At 40.9% G+C, this 23,978-nt stretch overlaps 1 protein-coding gene across 21 annotated transcripts in view; it reads right to left on the reverse strand.

The window, feature by feature from the left end:
* The window catches only part of DTNA (dystrobrevin alpha), a 225,294-nt gene that overhangs the window by 50,390 nt on the left and 150,926 nt on the right, over window positions 1–23,978 (reverse strand). For 20 of the 21 annotated variants that reach the window (XM_083823444.1, XM_083823445.1, XM_083823459.1 and 17 more), the window contains 6 exons: window positions 19,181–19,394; window positions 11,838–11,923; window positions 10,166–10,320; window positions 5,281–5,386; window positions 2,519–2,685; window positions 2–126 (listed from right to left, as the gene is read on the reverse strand). In XM_083823444.1, coding sequence (XP_083679570.1) covers window positions 2–126; window positions 2,519–2,685; window positions 5,281–5,386; window positions 10,166–10,320; window positions 11,838–11,923; window positions 19,181–19,394 — 853 coding nt within the window. The other variant, XM_083823450.1, reaches the window with a different exon arrangement.

Consider the following 23,978-nt stretch of genomic DNA (forward strand, 5'->3'; position numbering starts at 1 on the left):
CACAATATGAGCCAGGTTTAGAGGTTTTTCAGGCTGGTCAGGGAACATTGGGTGCAAAGGTTCACGGCTGGAAGCACAGCTTAAAGACTTGCTAAGTGCATTAGTTAGCTTCTTAGCAGGCGATTTCTGGGAGGAACAAGGAAGGTAGAGGTAATGTGGACGAGTAAGGTGCATACTGTTTCTGCTGTAGGACGCACAAAACAACAGCAAGCTCTACTGCTTACACTGGTATGGCTGACATCCCCCCCGGCCCTTCCCACCCCGAGAGTACGGCAAGCCGTTCAGATCGGAGGACAGATTGCTCTTACCTTCAGCTGCCTTTAGAGTAGGCTTTTTAGGTGTATATCTATATGGACAGGTGCAATCCCCATGGGTTCCTACAGTGCTGTGCTCAGGTAATGCTGAAGGTAGGGCAGTACAAAGGTGGCTGCCCCAGGCTGGAGCTGGCTTGTGCCTCACCAGCTGGGGTCGCGAGCAGAACAAATCTGTTTATGCCTGTCCATATAGATATACTCTACGAGACCCCATTAACTTCCTAGCTGAGGGCCAGATACAGAGCTGCTAGGTTCTTTCTCTTTCTCCTTCCCTCCTCAGCTCCACGCCCTGTTGCTATAAAACTCCTCTTCTGCTCCTGTGGCTGCTGCAGCCCCTGTTGCACCGGGGAATGCACCGGGGCCCGGGAAATTTCAGACACAAACATGGCCAGAATTGCACCCACTGAAACACCGAGAGGCTTTGCAGGAAAAGCATGCTTTTCTGCCCCAAATCCCACCAGTGTTCAAACAACACGAGTCTAAAAAAAAAAGTCTTCTGCTTTCCAATTTTGTTTGGGCACTCTTCGCAGTTGAACGCCTTTGTAAGGATGGGCTTGGAGATGTAGAATCTCTTTTAGACTTTGTGAAAGATTCTCAGGGAATCCAATTTGTGTCTCTGTGCTTCAGCTTCTCTGCCATTCAGACCAGGGGCTGATGATCCTTACACTCCCCCCAAAACAGAGCTCTGTATGCTGAAATTTAAAAATGCTTTTAGAACTTAGCAGGAGTGATATTGTACATGTGCACACACATCCCACATAAAGTTACTACTGTAATCAAGATAATAATGAAATATTTCAATTACAGAATTCCCACCTAAATAGGTAAAGTTCAGGCTTTTTCTCTCGTATTGTAAATGCAATTTCACACTGAATTCAGATCATTTGAACTCCACTGTGTATATGAACACCTTTAATCTGCATGTGGAGCTCAGTATAGATGCATTATGGATAATGCTAACCTGTTTTGAATGAGTGCTAATGAACGCTATAGAAAGGCAATTTCAGACTTGAAGGAAAACATTTGTTTCTGACAACGAGACATTTGAAGCCACTAGGCACGTAGTCACGTTTTGTCTTCAGTTGAGCAGAAATCTTAAGTTTTAAAATGATTTCCTGCCTGTAATTACAGCTCCCTTGCTACAGCCAAGAATGATTTTATAGCACAGATTGCTATTAGTGGAGTCAGAGCTAGGTAGCAGGCACTCTCCTATTCAGAGACTAAGCTCAAGTCATTGTGTCTATGCAACAAGCAGCAATTAGGTCCCACAAAAACATTTACAGACCCAGATCTGCTCTGAGGCAGTGCAGGGCCATGTGACTGGCATACAGAGCAAATCACATCAAATTTAACCCTTGCCTGCTCCACCGGCAGAAAGACAGCTATTTTAAAAGTGTCAAGTTTCAGAGCTTTGCTAAAAAATACACAGGAAGCACTGTATGTATGTGAGTTGTTGCTACGCACATAATTTTCTTTTTTTTATAACAATTATATATATATTTTTTGGTATTCAAGATCAGTTAGGATTTCTCTGCTGGTCTCTGGATTTTCACCCTGAAGGATGGGGATGCTCAGTGACTAAGGGCTTCTCTTAGGACTTTGCTCCAGCAATGGAGAGCGTAGCCCCCAGACCTGATGTCCTTTTGAGAACGTTAATGCAGCTGCTGATACTTCTCTGCCAGCTCAGTAAAAGTGCTGAATTACTTTTTTTAGCAATGAAAAGGTCGAAGTGTGTTTTTCTCCACAGTAAGCAAGCACTACCAAGGATCTAAGTCTGCGACCACACTCAAATCTACTGTGCCAGGACCATCCCAAATGCTATGCATATGCTGCAGCCACTTGACTGAAAATATTGATGAGTGAGCGTTAAGTACTCATCACCTACATGCAGCCAACAGCATTTCAAACAGAAACAGCCAAGGACGAGTCCCTTGGGCAGGGGAGGACTTACTGTGCGGCTGGCGCTCTGCTCCGAGCCCTCTGGCGCTGCGCTGCCCCGCAGCACGGACCTTCACGGGCACCCCAAATCCACGCTCCGAAAAGACCATTCCCACCTCCGCGCTCTCCCACCAGCTCCCAAGGGTGCAGCTTCCCAGACAAGGGTGGCTGCTCCCCGCCGGCAGCCCGGCTGTCAGCCACCCCTTGCCGGGAGCTCCCACCGGAGGGGCAAAGCTGCCCGCGGCGAGGCGCGAGCCTCCCCTTACCCATGACGTGTACTCCTTCATTTGGTGCTGGTTGCTGTGGGAACCGCTGGCATGGCCTCTCCAGAAGCAGTCCTGACAGAGCTGGTAATTGTGACACTGCTGGCAGCGGTAGCGAAACCCCATCATGCTCTCGCTGTGGCAGTAGGAACACTCGACGGGGTGGAAGACTGCGCAGGAGAGAGACGCCGAGCTTTAACCCAAAGCAGAGGAACCCCAAGGAAAAGCTGACAGACAAAGCCCTGAACAGAAGGGCAAATCCTCTCTTTGCTTGCAGCTGTCTGCAGCGTAAGATGCTGTCTGTAGCTTTGACCCATGGAGAGCTACCCACGGAAACTTGTGTAGCCCTCCATGAAGCTGTCCTGAGCCACAGACAACACCTGACACATTGAGCCCCAAACCCTTGATCACTTTTGGACAGATGCATGCACCTCCTGCTCACAGCAGCAGAAAATGCATTCAAATGGCATCTGAAAGAATAACCCATAGAAGAAACGTGAGAAAATGGGAAAATCCCCTGCATCCTTAAGCTGTATTGCTGGGGGAAGCCAAAAGTTTTGCTGTGCTGTTAGGAGGTAAAGCAACGTGCCCCAGAGAAAAAGTCACAGAAAAAGACTTGCTGTCTGGTTATACAAAGCACAAAAATGTCCTTAGGCATAAATTGTCCTTAATTACCTCTGTCTCATCTGTACAGCTGATGACTTTTAGGTACCTACACAGGGAGTTATACATTTGGCATTGGATGCCCTAGTTTGGAAATGTGGCCATTGAAGGGACCAGCTCGGTCCCTTGCCCTGCTCTCTGTTCCTCTCAGGAGCAGGCAGCGATGAGGATTCAAGTCACTGAGCACGCTAAGGCACCAGCCATGACATTTGGAACCTCCTTCCTCACACTGCTGCTGTCTCTGTTCCTCTCCCCTTACTGTACCATGTGTCACATCTACCACAGGGTACTGCACAGCTCCTTCTTCCCAGACACCTTCTGCTCTTCTCTCGTTAGGTTCAGTCTGGGAGGATTTGGATCAGTCTGAGTGTGTCGGGATTTTAATTCCTTGCCAGAACTTCACAGCAGGAAGGCTTTGTGCTCTAGGCTGGGAAACAGTGCAAAGCTGGTGAGGAACAGGGACGGATGGCAAGGGCTTGCGGAAAATGGTGGGTGACAAAAGCTGGAGGACGGTGGGATGGACAGCTGGCTCTGTAGCCGAGGAGGACTTGGGGATGTCAACTCACCCCGCCTTGTGCCTTTAAGTGGAATGGGGATTTAGTATAAAAACACATACAAAATCCTCTTTCTCCTGTTATCATAAAAAAATGGCTAGCCGCCCCCACTTTCTCCAGACTCATTTACTTGTAGGAAATACATTATAAATATGTGAGTATATATGATATGTTCTGCCTCCTGCGTCCCACTTCTTTTTCCCTGCATTGTGCCAGCTTCAGTTATGCTGGAGCAAACCTTCAAAGAAGCAACAACACAGGAATATTCGACAAGCCCCTTACACAGCAGCCCCAGAAGCAAAATATTGGGCTGGAAAATTATTTTTAAAAATCTATTTATAGTCCAAAATCAATATTTTTATTTATTTTATTTCATTTCATTTCATTTCATTTCATTTCATTTCATTTCATTTCATTTCATTTCATTTTTTATAACCTTCCTCTGCTTCTAAATCTTCCTTGTTTTAGATTTACAGTACTGGAATAATGCTTGTCAGCATCATTGCCTCCTGATGATCATGAGCAAGAAATGCCACATTAAGAACAAGTACAGCTAAACAAGACAGGCATTTCTTGTCTTGACTTTTTTTTTTTTCTAATTAATATTGGCAGTGTTGGTCTTTCTGGACAGCAGAAGCAGGCTGTTTTGGAGCTGAGACACCCTCCAGAAGTACATGAGGAGCTGTACAGAGTTTGTGGGGTGCAATTTGCTCACACACTGAAATGAGATGTACAGGTTTTCTAGCTCTGCCCTTGTACATTCAGTGTGACAACACTGTCTGTGTCCTACATAAATTGTGTATGAAGAGTTTGGCTGAAGGACTCCACAATTGTGAGTCTGGGAACTTTTCCCAAGGTGGTCAAGGAGCTGAAAGTCTGAAAAATGTTACTATCCAGAGACATACAAAGTGCACCACACAATAATCAAATTAGCTGATCTTTACAGGCCCTTCCTGTTTTAATGTCTGTAACCTACTCATTTTGGATAAAGAAAACCCTTGAGAAGAAAGAGACACCTCACAGTTAATCCTCATACTCCCCACAAGCAAAAGATAAGTATGAATCTGGATCATCCTCGCTGCTTTTCAAAGTATATTGTCCAACTGTGTAGGCTTAGGAGGAGATCCTTCAACCTTTTGGTTGGTGTTTTCTACTGCACTGGCCTTCTCCTGCCAAGAATATTGCATGAACAGAAACTGCCAAGCTGTTCCTTCGCTACTGCCATATGTCATAGCTAATATAAGCTATGGTCTTGGAGTATGTGAATGGATCAAGTCTTGTCACTCTTTGCTTATCCAGAGCACAGGAGGAGCGGACATGATCAAGATAATTTCCCAAGCATAGCAAAAATTATGCCACGTTCCTGGCTGAAAGACCAACAGGATTCTTTAAATATTTTACCAGTGACTGTAAAAATAACACATGGAATCAAGGAACCCAGTACAGTAGCTCCTACAAAATCACCCATAGAGTGAGAGAATCATCACACACACACACAAGGTTACTCCTGCAACTCTTTTTTTTTTTGTGGCAACAGCTCTTACTTACCATTTTCAACATTTGCCAGCCGATGAAGAAGTGGTAACCACACTAGACACTGTGGTGGGGGATCAGACATGAGAGTATCCAAGAAAGTGTTTAATGTGACTTTTTTCTGCTCAAATAAGAAAACAAACATGCACAGAGAATCAGTAATCAGAGATATCAAAATGAATTTATCTTGTACTTACAGAAACACTTGGGAACAGGCTTCAAACACTGTTTACTTGTAGCCTTGGTTTACTAAAAAGAACAGTTGATACTAGCAAAGAACTTATGGGCTATTTCTAGAAGTTACAATATATATACTCTATATACTATATATAATTATGTTACTGATGACTGTCTCTTTCATGAGGCTGGGTTCCCGCTCACTTGCAGACTCTCTTCTAAAGTCATTACCTGAAGATCCTTTGTGAATAAAGTTCACATTTTTGTCCCCATGTTTTGAGTACCCCCTAACGTACAAGTGCATGTAGGGTTATCAGTGTGCATTACTAATATTCAAATGAAAAACTACTGCGAAGAACGACTGATGACAAAATCAATGACAAGGGAGTATAACTTCAGTAAACCCTTGCTCTTTCCTATGTAGTATACTGGCTACATAATGTGTACTAAAGTACACAGTTGCTAGTTGGTCAAGGACAGAGAGTCCTTAAGAAATCAGAAAATGAGACTTCCTTCAAAGTAAAATTAAGACATGAAAATATTAAGCCCGGTTGAGAATGTGTGCAGGTGTAATTTAGACATACATATTTAAGTGGTATCCCCATATCCAAAGAGATTGTTAAATTTTCATATCTGATTGCATAAGCTGCTGCTTTAGCTTGCTGAAGAACTCTGGTTACCCCATGAGAAAGGAAAACAGCAGCTATGCAGTGACATGTATCATCTCCATGTGTTGTGGAGTGCTTCTCAGAGCTGAGATTTCCAGATGGAATGTCTGAGCCGCATTTATATACAATTGCTGCCAGATGTAAAGAAAATCAATATTTCTCTTATACACTGAGAGATCAATGGAAAACATCTCACTCTGTGACAGTTTTAGGATTGATATATTGCAAGATATTGGGAAATGTATAAAGGTTTCTGTCCCTAAGACAAGAGAAAGTACTTCAGGTTATTTGTGAAAATGATCTTTATTCTTTAAAGACCATAAATAGCTGGAATACGAGCTTTAAATCTCATTGAAAAACTGACTTTTCCCACAATACTTGCAGCATGAAAGTCCTAACATACAGTCTTATAAGAGTAATCAAAGCTGTGCCAGTCCCCCAAATCAGCTCGTGTCCATGTGCTATCAGAAGAGCTACCACCTGCTTGTTGTATGGATGATCCTCCCACCCTTGCAGAGTGGATAACCAAACCTAGGGGAAAAAGGGTCCTCCAGTGCCCCAGCTTCAGATCCAAGTAGCCCTAAGTCTCCTCTCTGCTCTTGAAGGGACGTGTGTTGGCAGTGCACCTACAAGTGGTCTAAACAAGCAAATAGATGGGGAGACAAGACCAGCTCTTCCACAATGGAATAAGCTTTTGAAAGCAGCTGTAATTCAAATGTGACTTGCACCAAATAAAGCAACTTAGCTTCATTGACAGCTTTATGGCTGAACTCCTCTGGTGGTCACTGATTTTATGGATTAGAGAGAACGATGTCGCTTAAAAAGGCACAGCAGAGAAATTTCCATACATTTTAAAAGACATATTTTCCTCTTGCAGTTTCTATCAGTTGCTGGGAAAGTTGAAACTGAAAGCTGTTTTCTAAATATATGCTACATGCAGATGGAGTCTGGGTTTGTGGAATAACACTTAGCCAAGTGATAAGAAAATGAAGTTAGTATCTATATATTTTTTTATTTTGGGATAAAAATGGGAAATAAAAAGTGTGTTTTTTTAGCATAATAGCACTTTTTAATATGAATACAATATCATATCACTTTAATTCTACCCATGGGGGAAAGTGGTAGCTATAAAATTCCTTTTTGAGCCACAGATCTATATTCTGAAACTTTAAATCACTTGCTCTGTCTGGCATTTCTGTTCCATAAATTTGCTTATGAGGAAATGCTGTTGCTTCTATTTTGAACAGCCATTTCCTCTAGCAGTGGTTCACAGACAGAGGAAAATACATGGTTTAATCAAATGAATGAGTGCAACGGGGAAGAATCAAACATCTCTGCAATAGAAAAATTCCTTTTAGTTGCAAACTGAAACAGATTTGGCGCCATGAGCAGAAGATCATTCCCAGAATTTTTTCTTCCCATGAAACTGAGGAATCTGTATATCGTGGGGCTGAGCTCTTCTGGTAAGTAAAAGTGATCCATACCAAGGGCAAAAAGGGGATAAATGAGCAACCCAGTCACTTCCCTTAGCACTCCAGGGTGGATACTGGCAAGATCTAAACAGACACAAAATGCATTTGAAGTACTAAAGAAAAAAGATGAGTCATGCGCATGTGTGAGAGGTCTCTCTTCTACAGCGCAGTACGTGCATTGAGTCAGAAACATGCCTGAATGTTCTGTCCCAGTGAAGGCAAGGTCTAGGCTGAGAAGCAGATGCGTGTTTCCATAGAAAAGCACAGTACTGATTATTTTTCATACAAAAGAGCTCAAAGGTGGCCATAATGCTACCTATGTAACTTCCTAGCTGTGGATAAAAAGTATGTGTCCATATTACTCAGAATCTGCCATCTCAGCTTTTTAGACAGTAGGACGTGATGGATGACTGATTTTTTTTCAGTCTTCTAGGTTCTGCAATGAAAAACTTCCAAACTTTTTTGGAAAGTGTTTAAAAATAGGAGTGTCATTTCTCCAATAACACACAAGCAATTTTATTTGAAATTGATCAACCTATTCATGTTTTTTAGATACTGTGCTAAAGTGAAATGATCATGTTTGCCCAGGAAAGTGATATTTTGAGACATACAACTCTGAGGAAATGGAAAAAAAATAAATAGAACAAAAATGTATTAGAATATCAGGATGAACATGTTAATATTTAGATCTTTTTGGATGTACAGCCTAATGGGAACTGAAACAACCCTCCTGGTACTAATAACATGGTACTAATATGTAAAAACTCCTGGGCTCAGAAATACATGCTAATTGTTTCTACTTTATATAACCAATTAACTGCAGTGGAAAAAATACTTGAAATTCATGAATGCTTAAAACAACAGAGTGAGTGCCAAACTCATCCCATGGTATACTAAATGCAATATGAGAGAGTGAAAGAATGACCTTTGGGGTGACTAAGACTGTGGGTATCATGTATCACAATGTCACGCATCAGAATGTCAATAAACTGTTTAGAGTCTCATTTCTAGACTCTGGTTCATTTCTAACGAGTATTTAATGAGAATTACATAAGTAAATTTAAGTGAATTATTAGACCAGATTTACAGGAACACTTGGCTGCTTACAGATGCAAACCAGCAGCTTTGTAAATCCACTGTGTACCTACCGCAGTCGGAGACCTAACTCTCAGTAGCTTTAAACAGAGACACTGAATTAAACCATCTAATGGCTGTTTGTAGACTATGTCTTTCTTAAGGTAGCTTAAAGTATCTGGTCCACTCTTGGATGCAGTGTCAATGAAACTGCATTGCAATCATTTCTGATGATTGCTTAGATAGAAAATGAGTCCTGAACAACATTTAAAAAAAGAAAAAAAGAAATTGCATTTTGATTTTGACAGTATCACGTCCAATGTTCAAAGCTTGAATGCTCTGTTGCCATGCAGGAGGACTTTTTATTATCTCAACACAAAATTACCAAAAGTCACTTCACTATGTAAATTCTTCAAAACAATATGAAATGCTATTTTAAATCCCCCACTGTGAAACAAGACTATTTTCACATATGCAAGCATTACCATTTAAAATCATTTGGGAGATGATTTAACAAATGAATTTCAACAACGCCTTTCAGTTGACTGGAGTGACTATTGATTAGTGATGAAACTGAAGGAAAATAAGAAATGAGACTGTTTTGCATGAAAATGACGCTATTCCTGCTCCATTCGTTCAACACCATTCAGTTATATTTTGGTAGTGAATGTAAGGATAAAGAGAAGCAAAATATCACTTTATTTCTAACATTTTCCCAGTTTCAGCATCTTCCCTTATATTTACGCAGTGTGCTGCATGGCAAGAGCCAGAGGATCTCTTTCCTTCCACTGTACTGGAGAAGTGGATAATCAGACCCAATTATGGGACCTTACGGAGTGCTAGATCTTAGCTGCAGCCAAACTGCCATATTCAGTGTGCTTACACAGCCCGGTGAATTGTGGAAAATCTTGTATTTTCTTCCCAGTAATTTCATTGTTTTTCCGACTCTGTCTCGTTGGCAGTATCTGTATGGGACTAGGGATTTTCTAATACCTACTGACTCCCATTTTCAATAAAGATTTAAGACATAATTTTCTACTCGCTTGTAAACTTCTCATGTGTGTACAACATCACTTGAAAAAATGTGTAGTTTGATTTTTTGGTGAGAGCTGGGCTTTGTATGGTGAAGTTAAAGTCTCATATGTGCTTGTAGCAACAACGAACTGCAGTGGAGAACTGCATGTCTTGGGGTATTTATGTAACCTAAAAGTAAACATCTAACTTCAGTGCTTAAATTAGTAAGTTATTCTCCCCAGGCTCCCTGATTTAGAAACATGTAAGTTAGGATCCTGCTCTGAATCACTTTTTGTCTAAGACTCTCCCTTTTCAATATAAGGGACCTATAGAGACTAGCTCCCTTCCACAGGTACCTAAACTGCATGCCAGAAGTTAGCAAAGTGAACCTGCACCCAGCCACGTGTTCCCTGGGTGAATATGCACGTATGTGTAAGAAGGAAGAAAGTCTCAGTTTGCTCTGAGGTGTGGTTGAAAACCTGTGTCTTCATTTACCTGTTGAGAGAAACAGGATTTTGCTGATTGCTCAGTATAACCAAATGAAGGCCCTTCAAAAACAGCTGTGGGCAGCTTGAGAACCTCCCGCAGAAACATGTCGTATCTGCCATAAACCATCACTCCACTGGAGTCTGAAATCATTGAGAAAATATCTGAGGGGAGAAAAGACAAGAAAAAGACACAGTCACTTCAGTGAGCTACAGATTTGCTCTTAATTCAATATCATCTGATCTGAACCAGAAGTGCTAAATAACATGTTTTGCTTATGGAAACAGCCACTATTACTGCATTTTAATTATAACCCTACTCAATAAAATACACAGAGAATGATTTACATATAAAAAAGAAGCTGATTTTGATATGAAAATATTCCTGCTTTTTTCATTGTGTGGGGTCATTTTTTAAATGAAGTCTGATGCATGACACGAGACAGCAATTTAATCAGATAAGAAGAATTTAATTTGACAAGATACACAACATCAGCTTTTTGCCTACTGCCAGCTTACCCTGTCAAATCTAAATCTTCACAATGAGCTCATTAAGTTAGTTATTATTGTCTTGGACACACAAGGCACTGAAGCTCTTTTAAATGCATTACTTTTTATTCTTCTCCCTGTTTTTTTTTCTTTTTTCATGTACTATATCACAAAGTTTTATAACTCCAGAGATGCATGTTTCTCCTTTGTCAGCCTGTACTTTTCCCCCTGTTTAAATGGATCCTAAGCTTATCAGGGGATCACAGACTAAGAAACATGCATTATTTTTCAGGCTGTGATGTCAACTGATTCATTTCTAGGAAGCTGGAGTAGAAATTCTAGTAGCAGGATCCGGGGACTGCTATGGGAAAAATCAGCATCATTCTCCAGCCTTCCACTGGATGGACCCTGCTCCTTATTCTTAAAGTAGCTTAGGGAACAGTGTTCCCTAATTTACAGTCAGTGTTCCCAATTTATAGTCAGTCTATATTTGAATCTCTACATAGAAATAATGTATTAAAAAAATGGCACTGAATCTGGAAGACTAAATTAGCATCTGTGATTTCTACTTGCCTATTCTAATCATTTAAATAAAACACAAATTTAATTTTTTTTGGCTGTGGTAGAAGGCTTAGATGAAACTGAAGGTTGACATAAATCCCTTGGTCAAAAAGTCTGGAAAATGGGGCTCTGGACCTGAACTTCAGACATCATAGCACTAAATAGGAAGTCTTTCATTGCTGCTGCAAGTAAACTCTGCCTTGGCTGTTTGGGAACTGGGAATAAATCCTGTGAAATGAGAATCCATTCTGCAGAATAGATGGAATTAATATGTGCCCTATGGGAAGAAATATAAATAGTGCATAAATATATTGTACTTCTAAGTGTGAAAGGAGATAGATGTTATTAAAAAAAAGCCTGAGAAATTGCTAAATGATGCCTCATGATGTTGAATATTTGAAGCACTAACCAATCAGAGGCTGAATATATGCAATTTAGCTTCAAAAATAAGAAGTTTGATGTCACATTCAGTCAAACTTTTAGTGGGTTTTACTTGCAGATGTACGCAGTGCAAATCTTATACCCAGGCATGAAACTATGGCTTATCATAATTCTGTCTTCTCTTACCTGTACTTTTGCATCTCCAAGTACAACAGTGTTTAACAGACAAAAATATCACCCCAAATACTTACATCTTAATTTGTCCATGATCTTTCCTCCACAAAGAGTCGCCAAGGCCATTTTGACTGCAAAAACGGAAATTTTACCATGTCCTTCCCTGTTCAAAAGTAGAAAGTAGACATATTTTGTAATATGGACCTCTTTCCATTTCATGTGTTTATCACTGACATGACATATTGTAATGCACACTATATGTAGATTCATGAACAAAGAAGCCAGACCCTTAAAACCGAAGTTTGTTTTTCAGGAGCACACATCAGGACATTGTTCTGTAAAGGTCTCAGAGATGATTTATTATGTATACAAGCATGTATATGTATCTCAATATTTAACTGTTTATCTAATTATGCTTTAAGATAATGATTATTACTGCTGTTTGTGCCACAGCAGCAGTGAAGGACACCTATCACACTCAAGGCCTCCCTATCTGAAGTGACCTGTGTGTCTTCTGCCACTAAAGGACTGCAAATGAATGTAAAAATTAACACTCCAGGAGCAAAAGTGAAAAAAAAGAGAAAAAGGATCACATGATTACACCAGCTGGGTATTGTACCCATCATAGATCCTAGCATCTTTAAATGATACACCTGACCCCCATGAACTTATAAGGACTTTGCTGAAATTGTTGAAAGAACACGCATCCAGAATCAGCAAAGGACATTTGCGGTGGTATATAGAAGAGTCTTGACCCTGATTACTTCAGGTTGAGGCTATGCCTGGCTCTCTATTTTCATCTTAAAATGAATAATGCTATTAAAGTCCAAATATGCACAAGAATATGCCAGGTAGGCAAAAGGACATTTTTTTCCCTGTAGATTTAGTCATGTTCAGGTAGAAATAAAAGACTTTTTTTCCTCCTTTAAAAATATATGGTACTTGCAGGATACAACGTTTACCTTTCACACATTGCTACCTCTTCAGTTAACTGTCCTGAAGCGTTCAATGGCTTAACTTCATTGCTCCTCTTGCTATATTCTCTCACTCTCCCCCCATAGTCTTGATGGCACCCAACAGTTATCTACCATTATAGAAACCTTGGTATATTCCAGTTGTGTGAGTAATATATTAGTTGACACACTGCAAGGCACTCAGCTTCTAAAAGACCTATCCCTGAGTTTAGGCAAAACTAAGTATTCACGGGAATCGCAGAACAAGAATGTTATAATTTTCAGTCCCTGTCCAAAGATGAGAATGAGCAGACTCTTAATATAATCTGCTTTTTTAAATTATTATTTATTTTTTTTTTCCTCCTTGGTATCCAAATGTTGAAATGTGCATTTTTTCCTTGAATCCTCAGTCTTATTATAAGGCAGTCCAAGTCCACATTGCACTGGCATAACATTTATCTATCATCCAAACTCCTCAGCATTATTTAGTAGCTTTGCATGTATCTGTTTAATGACATCAGTAAAAACACATTGTCATCATGCTTAAAAAAAAAGAAAAAAAAGAGACATTCTCAGTCACTATTTGTGAGCTTAACAAAATGACACCTATGTTCTCTTCCAAACTCTACTGATAGGGCTAATGATGGGGACAGATAACACAGTTTTGTGCCATTTTGAAGTGGAGGTTTTGTAATATTCAGTCTTTACCAAAAACATTATGTTTATAAGGGATTTCCTGTTAATATATATATTTATTTCTTAAATAAGATTAACTGCACTGGCAATAGCAATGCATGGAAATTTAGCTCTCCATCAGTGTTTATGAAATTACTCTGTTGATTGTCACTCATAATTTTAATGAATAAACTTGTGTCTGATCAGAACTGAAAGATTAACTGATTCTGGAAAGACACAGGGCCTGTGATTGTGCGTCCCTCTGCTAACCCCAAAGCAGACTAATACTGTAATATATACATATGTTGCAGACATGAATGGTACACCCATTTTAGTACATTAAAGCATGCTACATGCTTCTCGGCTATGTTCATTCTTAAGTCACTCTGACTTTACAAAATGAGTCAGTTCCCTAAGCTTGGCTAGCTAATCTTTAGGGTTCAGTTAGGTTCAATTAGATTTGGTTCTAGTTCAATGTAATACATAACTCTAAATATTAATTCTAAATATTCTTATCACATTTACAACTGCTTTTTGTCAGAAAATCAGCTAGAGATGCAGACAAAATGAAATAAAATCACTATGTCAGTATTTAAGATATAAATCTTTACATTCTATAAAGCAGGCTTTGGTGCACATTTACTTTTTCATTACATTGTGTTCTCTTTGACTGGCTCCATAAGATTAAAATCCCAGTACAGGAATTTCAGAATTTATTCCAGTCTTCTGCATTTCCATCCTTTGTTGGTTAGGCTCTAATCTGTGCAAACAAATTGTAGGCACGGCTGAGAATTCAGTCATTTGGGGTTCTTTTGGGGCATGTTACCCTTTAGACCTCCGGGAGTCTTTCTGCACTGTTTTATCATGAGGTTTTTACCTGACTTTAAAAGAATTCTTACACTAAAGAAAAATAAATGCTAAGCGGAAGCAACAGCGTTATTAAGAAGCTGCAGAAGAACTTGAGGAAAAAATAAAGCCCATGTGGAACTGCTTCAGATTTAGATATTTTTCCCAGTAGGTTTAGTTACATTTACTAACAGGATTACATTCTTGAGTGGCAGGCTCATCAACTCGCCTTCAGCTTTCCACCCCAAAGCCACTAGCATTTCCTGTACTCAAACAGTTACGGAACAGAGGAAAAGAAAAAAAATAAGATTTCATATATCTCTTCAATCTCTCAGTTTGAGTTGATCAGTTTTGACACTGTATTTTGTATCGGTCATTTGTATTCATAAAAGCATTACTAGAGCCCATATAAATTCAATTTGCCCTGCAAATATGTATGTGTGCGTGTGTGTGTGCATACATATACACACATGCATGCATAAATATATGCGACTGATGAACAGACAGGATAATAGGGCCTAAGACTTTCCAGTATCACTTGGATCCAGGAGTGCCCTGAGCTATTGCTGAACACTACAGATGCCCTTGACTGGCAGCAGTGGGGCATCGCACTGTTTGCAGCACAAAAGCAAATGCCGAAGCAGCAGCTGACAGCAGCATGAAGTCCTCTGCTCAAGTCGGCGCTCCCCGAATGAAGCTTTAGGCTGGCTAATGCAAAGAGATATAAATTCTACTAGTGGAAATTGGACAGGACAGAAAATATTTTGATTTTATAAAGCACCCCTCTTCTAGCAGTTACTCTTCAGTTCCCTACAGAAAAGCACTAGAAGTGTTAATGATGGCACAGGCAACTGCTGGAGCTGATGTGCACTTAGCAGAAGCACTGGATAGAGTACTTAGAGAAGGGAATGATGGCCAGGGCACTAAGGTTATCTCCTGCTGCTTGGGGGAAAAAGGGCAAAAAATAATACATGCTTTTAGACACCAGAGCAGAGCAGAAAGTTTCTTCTTTAAATGTGTGACGGCAGAGAGAGATGGTCTCTCTCCAGAGCAAGAAACCCCCCCAGACTGCCTGACAAACTTTCCCCTGGTGTGCTCCATCAACTCTTTGTGTTACCTTTTCCAAAAGTTGGAAACTTTCTTCAGTTACTTGTGGACCTCCTACTACCCACATTAATTAGGGCAATGGCAGCTGTAATGTCAGAGGCTGTAATTACAAATTCCCATTTTCAGAAATAGGTTTCAGGGATGAAATTATTGGAATCATGCTAAATTCTTTAATTTAGGAAAGCAAAATTTGTAGCAGCCAAATCTCTTAAACACAGTTTTGCAGGACTTCATTCCTAAAAGCCAGCCAGACTGTATCACTTCCAAAGATTAGCAAAGGTGGAGAAGAGAGGCAATTAAACACTTCACAGCTCCAAATGGATGGCCAAGCAAGACGTTATATTTCCAAAACAGATACTGAACATCTTTATGTGTTGAACTCAGCATGGCTCTAATGTACATTTGATTAAAAAGGGCATATATTTCCTCTTTTCTCTGCAGAAGCCTAGCCCCTACAACTAGGTTTAGTTTGTTTCATCGCCCAGAGCTCACAGCTCCAATCATTACACAAATGTGTCAAGGAACAGAAAAATCTGCTATGATCTTGTCAGTCAAGCTTTGCAGCAAGAACAGCTGTATTGCAATACTGAGTAAGTGCTGAAGATGACCTAGCACAGAATATCTTACAGTCTGTATAATAAGAGTCTTTTTAGGAACTGCTTTATTGAATGAGGCTGACATTCCACCTAGTCGGCTGTCCAGGCTTTGACATGTCTTGGGATGAATTTTTCTGAGAGGTTTGAACTTGTCATCTTGTTATATAGTACTTTTGTGCCAGTGAAGGAAGTATGCTATTATTCCATACAGCCAGTTTATCACCTGAGGCCTCAAAGCAAAAGCTATTGCCCAATTTTCATGTGCAGTTAAAACTGCAGATCAGGCACATTTTTGTCCAGAATCTTCAAAGTCTGACGTGTTCACTGTTTTTTGTCTATCAGGATCCTCTATGACATGATAGTGAATTCCATACACCAGGGGCAAACTAATTGGAATGGCATTTGTGTCTATGAACTTTGATTTTGTTGACTTGCAGTTTTATGAGGTTGCACTTTGATTTTGGCTTAGCATGATGGAGCACCACTGTCAGTGTAATGTGAAATCTTACACACTGTAATTTCTCCTCACTTTTTCCTCCCTTTGGGATCAAGCAGCAGGGACATATATTTATCTGTAGGCCTAAGGAATTCCCAGAGACACAAAAAAATCTGCGTTTCATAGAATTGGGATGAATGCTCAACACCGGCAGTAGGCAAGCTGGCCAACACGCCATGGCATTGCACCACAGTTCCTCTGAGTTTTGCCGGCCAGGCTCTAGCTCCTGGGAAGAAAACGGTATTGCAGACCTAGGAAAATGCCCCCTGCCAGAGGGCAGAGAAACCTGCCAGGTTTTCAGTGGGCTATAAATGAAGGAAGAAGCTCTGTTTAAAGCTCAGAGGATCTTCAGCCTGTTGCTAGCAGATTCCCAGCAGATTACATACACATGGGGCAGTATGTATCGACTAGAGCAGAATAAATGAGAGAGTGGTTAGGCGTATTGGGTTTCAAATCACATATTCACTTGTCCCTTGTTGTCCTTTCATACATGCGAAGTGACAGACTCCATTTCTCCACTCCCTTTCTTTGCATTTCAAATGGCACATGAGGAACCAAGCAATCTCTTCTGGAACTGCCCAGAGCGCAGCAGGAGCAGCCTTTGCTCTGCATAGCCACAGACACCAAAAAAGTCTGTGATAGCTTTGAACAGCATTTGCACTTACACTGAAGAGCTATTATGCTGTTTTGGTCTTAGAAAGCTGTTCTGTTTTTTCTATGGTTTGTTTTTTTTTTGTTGTCGTTGCTGTTGTCTGTGTTCATAGAATCAAATGTAATCTTATTAACATTCATTAAAGAGAAGGAATAATTCCTCACAATCTGGAATTTTGGATGGCATTTTAGAAAGGCTGCCCATTTCCTGAAAACACAGGCTAAAAAACTGAGGAGTAAACCCAGGTCAAAGACAACAGGACTATTTTAGGGGTGACTATTGTGACTTCAGCATGACTCACGCACCTAATAAAACCCTTTTTTTCCATCCAAGAAGGCTCTATGTTAATTTAGTTTAACTGTCCAGTTTCTTCATATGAGGGAAGGACATGGAGAGAGACTTCACCCAGCCTCACAGTCCCAAGCCTGTTTCTTCCTATATCCAATGTATGGCTTCTGTGTGAGCATGAGACCACTAGAAAAGGCCTTGCTCCTCCTTCTCCTAAGTCAAATGAACCAAACGCCAGATATTTGGTGCATTTCAAACAAGGTCATATGCAGCCGGTCCCCTTCCTGGGGGACTCTGCTTCCCCAAAGCAGAGTGCGTCTTCCTCAGGGCCCTCTGGCTGTCTCTGTCCTCCTGGGAAATGCATCCTGTGCACCCTTCTTGGAGGCAGATGCATGAGGAGGACTGCATGAGGGTTACAGCCTCCTCACCTGCAGGTCCTTAGGGGGGGGGCCAAAACAGGTCACAACACACAGCACGTGCGATGTTGTGCTCAGGAAAGCAAAACCTCGCCCTTCAGATTTTCTGTTTCCCTACAGAGGAGTAAAACCCTTCCCTCCATTTTGCTGCGAGCAGCCTTGACATCGAGCTGACATCTTTACCCCCGCTGCAGAGAGCTACAGAACAAGCACGTTATCTCAGCTCTTGCTTCCACGGCCCTGGGCCTTGTGTTTATCAGCCGGGAAGCGTTTTGCTTGCAGCATGCACCGATGCGTGTGTCCGGCCGTTTCCGTTGTCCTTTAGCGCTCCTGTCACGGCCACAAGAGCATAAATTAAAACGCCTGTTCCCTGTTTTACTGCCCTTGAGAGGGGAAAAATACTCCTGAAGGCGCCGGTTTCACAACTGATTGACTTCTTGTTTTTCCCTCGGAGTGGCCGGAGGGGAGGCTGGGTGCAGCCCTGTCATGTGGAACAGGCACTTTTTCTCCCCGTTGCCATGGCGACCGAGCCGCCCGGCTGGTCTGGCTCCGAGAGGTGCAACCCAGCACCAGGCCGTCAAGCCAGAGGATGGAAAGGGGGGGGGGGGGGGGGGAGAGGGGCAGCATCCTTATTTTAAGGTGTCACGACAGCATTTTCAGCTGGCGAATTTTCAAAATATAAGCTATAAAGAGCCAATTTGCGGATTTAACCGCTGTTCTCCAATAATTTGTTTCTGAGGATTTTGAACACGGCAATGCAGGTTGATGTCTACATATTCCCTAACTATAATACGTATACACAGTACACTTGTCAAGGTAAGTGGCTCGCTCTATCTTGAACTTTTCCTTTTTGTAATACGGGTCCCATGCAGTAATAAACAACATGAATTTCAATTTCACCTCCTGGTCTTTATCCTATTTCTGTCATGGTCTCAAAATCATGCTGCACTGGCAGGAGCCAGAAAAAAAAATTGCTTACAGCTGCAAGAACTTGCAGGAAAATGAGCTCTTTCCAAATAATGAGCTATTAACCCCTGTCACTGCTGCAGAGTCATTGCAGTGGTGTCAGCCACTGGTATGTCAATAAATAACTACGCAAATTAGAAGTGGATGTAAATTCATTTCTGTAGATAATTCCTCTTTGATATAAACTGGAACAAATCTGAGTAACTGGATGAAAACACAGTTGTGCTGAATTTGGCTCAGCAGAAAGGAAAGTAGAGGTCCTTAATTTTAGGTTCTCTCCCTAGTTAGCACTATTCACATGCTCATTATTTGGGTCAGAATATAGCTTGTTGAATTGTTTTCCAGAGATATTTCCGGAGCAAGCAAAATCCTTTCGCCAGTCAGGAAAGGAGGGAAGCCCGTGTGGGTACGGAAGGCAGACTTACGGATCAAAGGCCGCTAGCAAGAAGTTCAGCAGTAAGCTGATGGATTGCTCCACGTTGATCTGGTGGGTCGTCGGCATCCGTTTGTTGAGCTGGTAGAAAATCGTCGAAATCACAGCTTCGAGGCGAGACACGTTCAGTTCGATGTTGGGGTCCAGGTTGTTGAGGGCATTTTCCCGCAACGCTTCTATCACGTTCCAGATGTCCACCAGGTGCACTAGGGGACAGCACACAGACAGTCAGGGGGACACACTCCTGAGCACGACGCACTGCGGGGACCATGCAGGACATGATCTATGAGTAATGAAATGAATGAATGCGTTTTCCATCACTGAGAATTAAACTTGGCAGAGAGAAGAGCAAATAAAAATCAAATCCGTTAATATGCAAACAATATATTGATATAATTAGTTGCAATAAGTACAACTTCAGCTCAGGAAATCACTCCTCATTGTATGAAGTGTTCAAGTAAAAATCTATATTTTACTGAAATCACTGGAAGGTAAACATATGCTAATTGTTTTTCTGAACCATGCCTCTATGAATACCCATTCAGAAATTACTCTTAGATATTAATTTGCATACCAGATGGGCTTTTCGGAAGATCCTACGAATACAAAGTGCTTAACACACACTGACATTTTGAAAATCCTTTTCAGCAATTTGTACTGAAGGCAAAATATTTTACAGAAACAGAATTGCAATTGAGTCGGGGTAGACAAGCTACATTTAAATAAAGTACACATAACGAGTGATCCCAAAGTCATATTTTGGTCTTCTAAACATATTTGCCAAATGGTTTGTTAAATCTCTCTCTTTGATAAAGTCCTGGTCTAAGCTGAATTTCATGGGGGCTGGTTTTGCCTGCAAGGACAGCTTAAAGGACAATCTCTGCTCAACCCTCACATTGTATCTGAACAAAAATCTTGTTTGCATAGCACTGTTATTGTGACAGAATGATCAGCTTGCTGCAGATTGGCATTTCTTGAAATGGTGGACCATGCCAAAAATTAAAAAAAACCCACACTCATTCAAAATTTGGATTTAGTTCAAACCTGAACTCAAAGAATCATCTCTCTCTTTCTCTTTCTCTTTCTCCTTCTCTTTCTCTTTCTCTTTCTCTTTCTCTTTCTCTTTCTCTTTCTCTTTCTCTTTCTCTTTCTCTTTCTCTTTCTCTTTCTCTTTCTCTTTCTCTTTCTCTTTCTCTTTCTCTTTCTCTTTCTCTTTCTCTTTCTCTTTCTCTTTCTCTTTCTCTTTCTCTTTCTCTTTCTCTTTCTCTTTCTCTTTCTCTTTCTCTTTCTCTCTCTTTCTCTTTCTCTTTCTCTTTCTCTTTCTCTTTCTCTTTCTCTTTCTCTTTCTCTTTCTCTTTCTCTTTCTCTTTCTCTTTCTCTTTCTCTCTCTTTCTCTTTCTCTTTCTCTTTCTCTTTCTTTCTCTTTCTCTTTCTCTTTCTCTTTCTCTTTCTCTCTCGATCTTAAGTATTACCTTTTTTCCTACTAAATTTTCAATGCGAAACAAACCATGAGTCTCAGGGTGCACATTCTCTCTTTTTACTAGATAAAGTACTGTATAGTTCTTATTACTTAGCATGGTGATATGCCTTCATTTCAAGGGCCATCCATATTTGGAATCCACCATTTTATTGTGGATAGAGAAATTTAATTCTAATCCTCATCATTATATTTTTACTTGCGTGGTTTGAAGGCAGTGTCTCAGACTGCAATGTGACATGATAGTCTGGTGGCAGAAAAATATAAACTGTCACTAACTAGATAAATGAAACCAGATATACTGTCTTTTTATTTAGTCTAGAATTTTTCCCAGTGGCTGGGTTTCTTTACCTTACAGGAAAAAAAAATCTGCTACTGCTTGTGTAAGCTGCAACACCCAAGGAGGGAAATACAAGTGAGTGGCAATAGCAGCAGCAACTACTTCAGGCATTATATAAAGCACTTTTCCATTTCTTCTTGCTGTTCCCTAGCAAATGATTGGTAAAAACTGCAAGATGTAGTTCCATTGTTACACTTAATTATTTATTTGGCTTTTGTACTAGAAGGAAACTTCTACGACTGACCTTGTATGCTGTCAGGAGATTGTCTTGAGAGACTCATTCTGAATTAAGCCAGGTAGGTGAGCACACAACTTCTTTTCAGATCCTTTTAATACAGCCATGCCCATTCCCATTCAACCAGTTTTTACTGTCAAGTTGCCACTAAAATAATCTGGTTAAATGGCAGATGAACAATCCCAAGGAAGACAGCTAGCACATAATAACTGCCCCTTTTTGGGAAGCTTCTCCACATGGCTTAGGGGATGGAAGAAGTCACCATAAAGCAGGTCATTGTATGGTCCAGGAGAGAAGAGTTAATGAGAGTTTCCTATTCTGGGCCACCAGTATAAGGCCGCCAGGGAAGAAATACAGAGCGATATGCTGAATGATGCAGCAAATAGCCAAACCATGAGCCTGTATTTTGTGGCCCTACTAAGAAGGGAAAGGCAAGCAGAAAGCAGAAGGTTAAGTGTGATGTTTCCCCCAAGGTCTGTCTGCCGCTGTCCATGAGGATGGCCTCCGGTAGTTCAGACAAGTAGATGAAAGAGAAGGTCCTTCCACCAGCAGTGTCACCAGGCGGGCTTCTGGGTGCTAGGGTATGCGTGCAACCTGTCAAACCTGGGCTGCAGCTACAGCGGAAAGGTAGCAGTGCAAGAAACTACAAGGCATGAGAAATAGCAGAAAGGGAGAAATACATACGCAGATGGCTAACCTTGACTTGAGGCTACACTAACAAGAGAGCAACCCCAGAAAGAGCATAAACAGGGTTACTAGCCAAGCAGCACTGCTGACAGAGGCAGAAATTACTAGGGCAACCCTATCATGAATACTGAGTAAGGATGTAAAATCAGCACCATTGTGGCCAGTGGGAAGGAATAAACAGGGACAGACTGTTTATTTGGGAGTGGGTGAGAACGGTAAATGAAAAAGAAAAGAACAAAAGAAAACATGGCAGTGGAAAAAGGGAATATAAAGGGTAACAAATCATGTCATCAGGGCTGCTTGGGTGTACATCTCAAGCAGCCCCACACTTGACCGGTGCAAAGGAACAAACACAGAGGTAAGTCCCTTGTCCTGGCCATTTGCATACCTGGTTTGCTTCTGCAGTTGTGGGGAACTGCAATGGTGTCCCTAGCATTGATAAAAGGCCATCTAGGCAGGAAGAACCAGACATCCAGGCTCCCTAACAGTGAGAACTGAACACAGCATTTTAACTTTAATTGCCACATCCTATTAGCAGAAAACACTTGAATAAGAGAGCATGGAGGAAAACACATGACATAAGGAATGAAGTGGAAATGGGGCTTGGTGTCTTTATTCTTCATGTGATCCAGTACTGATATTATGTGGCTGCCTGATTTTCATGAGTTTCTTCTTTTCCCACTGATCCTATATTTCCCATAAGACAATCATATCCAGAGTTAGTTTTGGTGATGGTCCTCAGAATGGAAATATCCAGAGGCTAGCAGAGGTGGGACTAATAATATCAGTACACTAACACATTTGAGAGAAAAATATTGTTTTTAGCGCTAACTTTAGCTTGAAAGACTCAGAGGCTATCCTGATATTCATTGGTATGCCACAAAGGTAGGGCATGCGTCTAAGAAAGTGATTTAGTGGAACTTACATAGAAGTAACTGTCCCCCACCCACCATAAAGTATTAGTCTCAAGGAACTGCTGTGCGTTCGTACCGTAAATAATTTCACTTGGGCTTTTTTTCCAGAAACACTTTGGTTCCACTTGAAGCCAAATAAACAACAATCCTGCTGCACCATTTTATTTTTCATTCTACTCATGAATTTCAAATCTCTTCACAGAGGCTAGAAAGCAAGACTTCCTGGAGGAGGAAATGAAAGATGGACAAGATCCAGGCTTTTTAACAAGATCTGCTAATTTTAAAAGTATCTGTTTAAATACCTAGCTCAAAATCACAAGTAGAGTTTGTTAGACTGCTGTACGGAGGACTGAAGACCCTGGCCTTTACTCAAGTCAGTTGAGACGGGCAGGATTTTGCCCATCTGAATTTAACTGTCAAAATCAGATGTCAAGTGTCAGCTGGTGATCAAGGTTCCCTCTACAACTGGTGAAAGGAAAAGGCATCCAAAACATATGTTTGGAGAAAAGTGGGATGAACAGTGCTTTGAAGGGGCCTCTGTTCCTTCGTTGACTACAAAGTGTATGTGAGCTGTGACCTCAGGGCTAGCAAGGTTAACTGAGATGAATCCCACACCTTGTTCTTTAAAAGTCAAGAAAAGATGTCTTCTCTGTTCTGACTACTACATGGCCTAGAATAATTAGTTTTTACAGAAAATATGAATAATAAATATTGTGATCTGTATAAATAGCTACCAGATCCTGTCATAGCCGCAGCCTCCGCATCCCTTGACCTAGCACAGATTGCATCTGGGTCTAGTACCCTACAGAATACTATTTTTAAAAAATTTACTCACGTAGTAAGTATTATACCACGTTGCCAAGTCAACCTATCAATGCCAGGATAAAGCAGAGAAAAACACAGGCCTCTGCAAGCTCCTCTTTATCCATTTGTACTATTAGAAACTTACGACAGTATCAATCTACAGCTAATAAGGTATCTGTAGGGTCACACCCTTTTTAATATAAAAACAGAATATTAATCCTGCAAACTTTGTATAAGCTTACTTTCCTCTCTTTAATTTTCATCCTCTCTGCTACCAATTTCCTACAATATCTGTCATGCCATATATTTATTCATCCATCCCTGAGATTGTCT

Source organism: Anser anser, assembly GCF_964211835.1.
Source record: "Anser anser genome assembly, chromosome: 2".
Lineage (NCBI taxonomy): Eukaryota > Metazoa > Chordata > Aves > Anseriformes > Anatidae > Anser > Anser anser.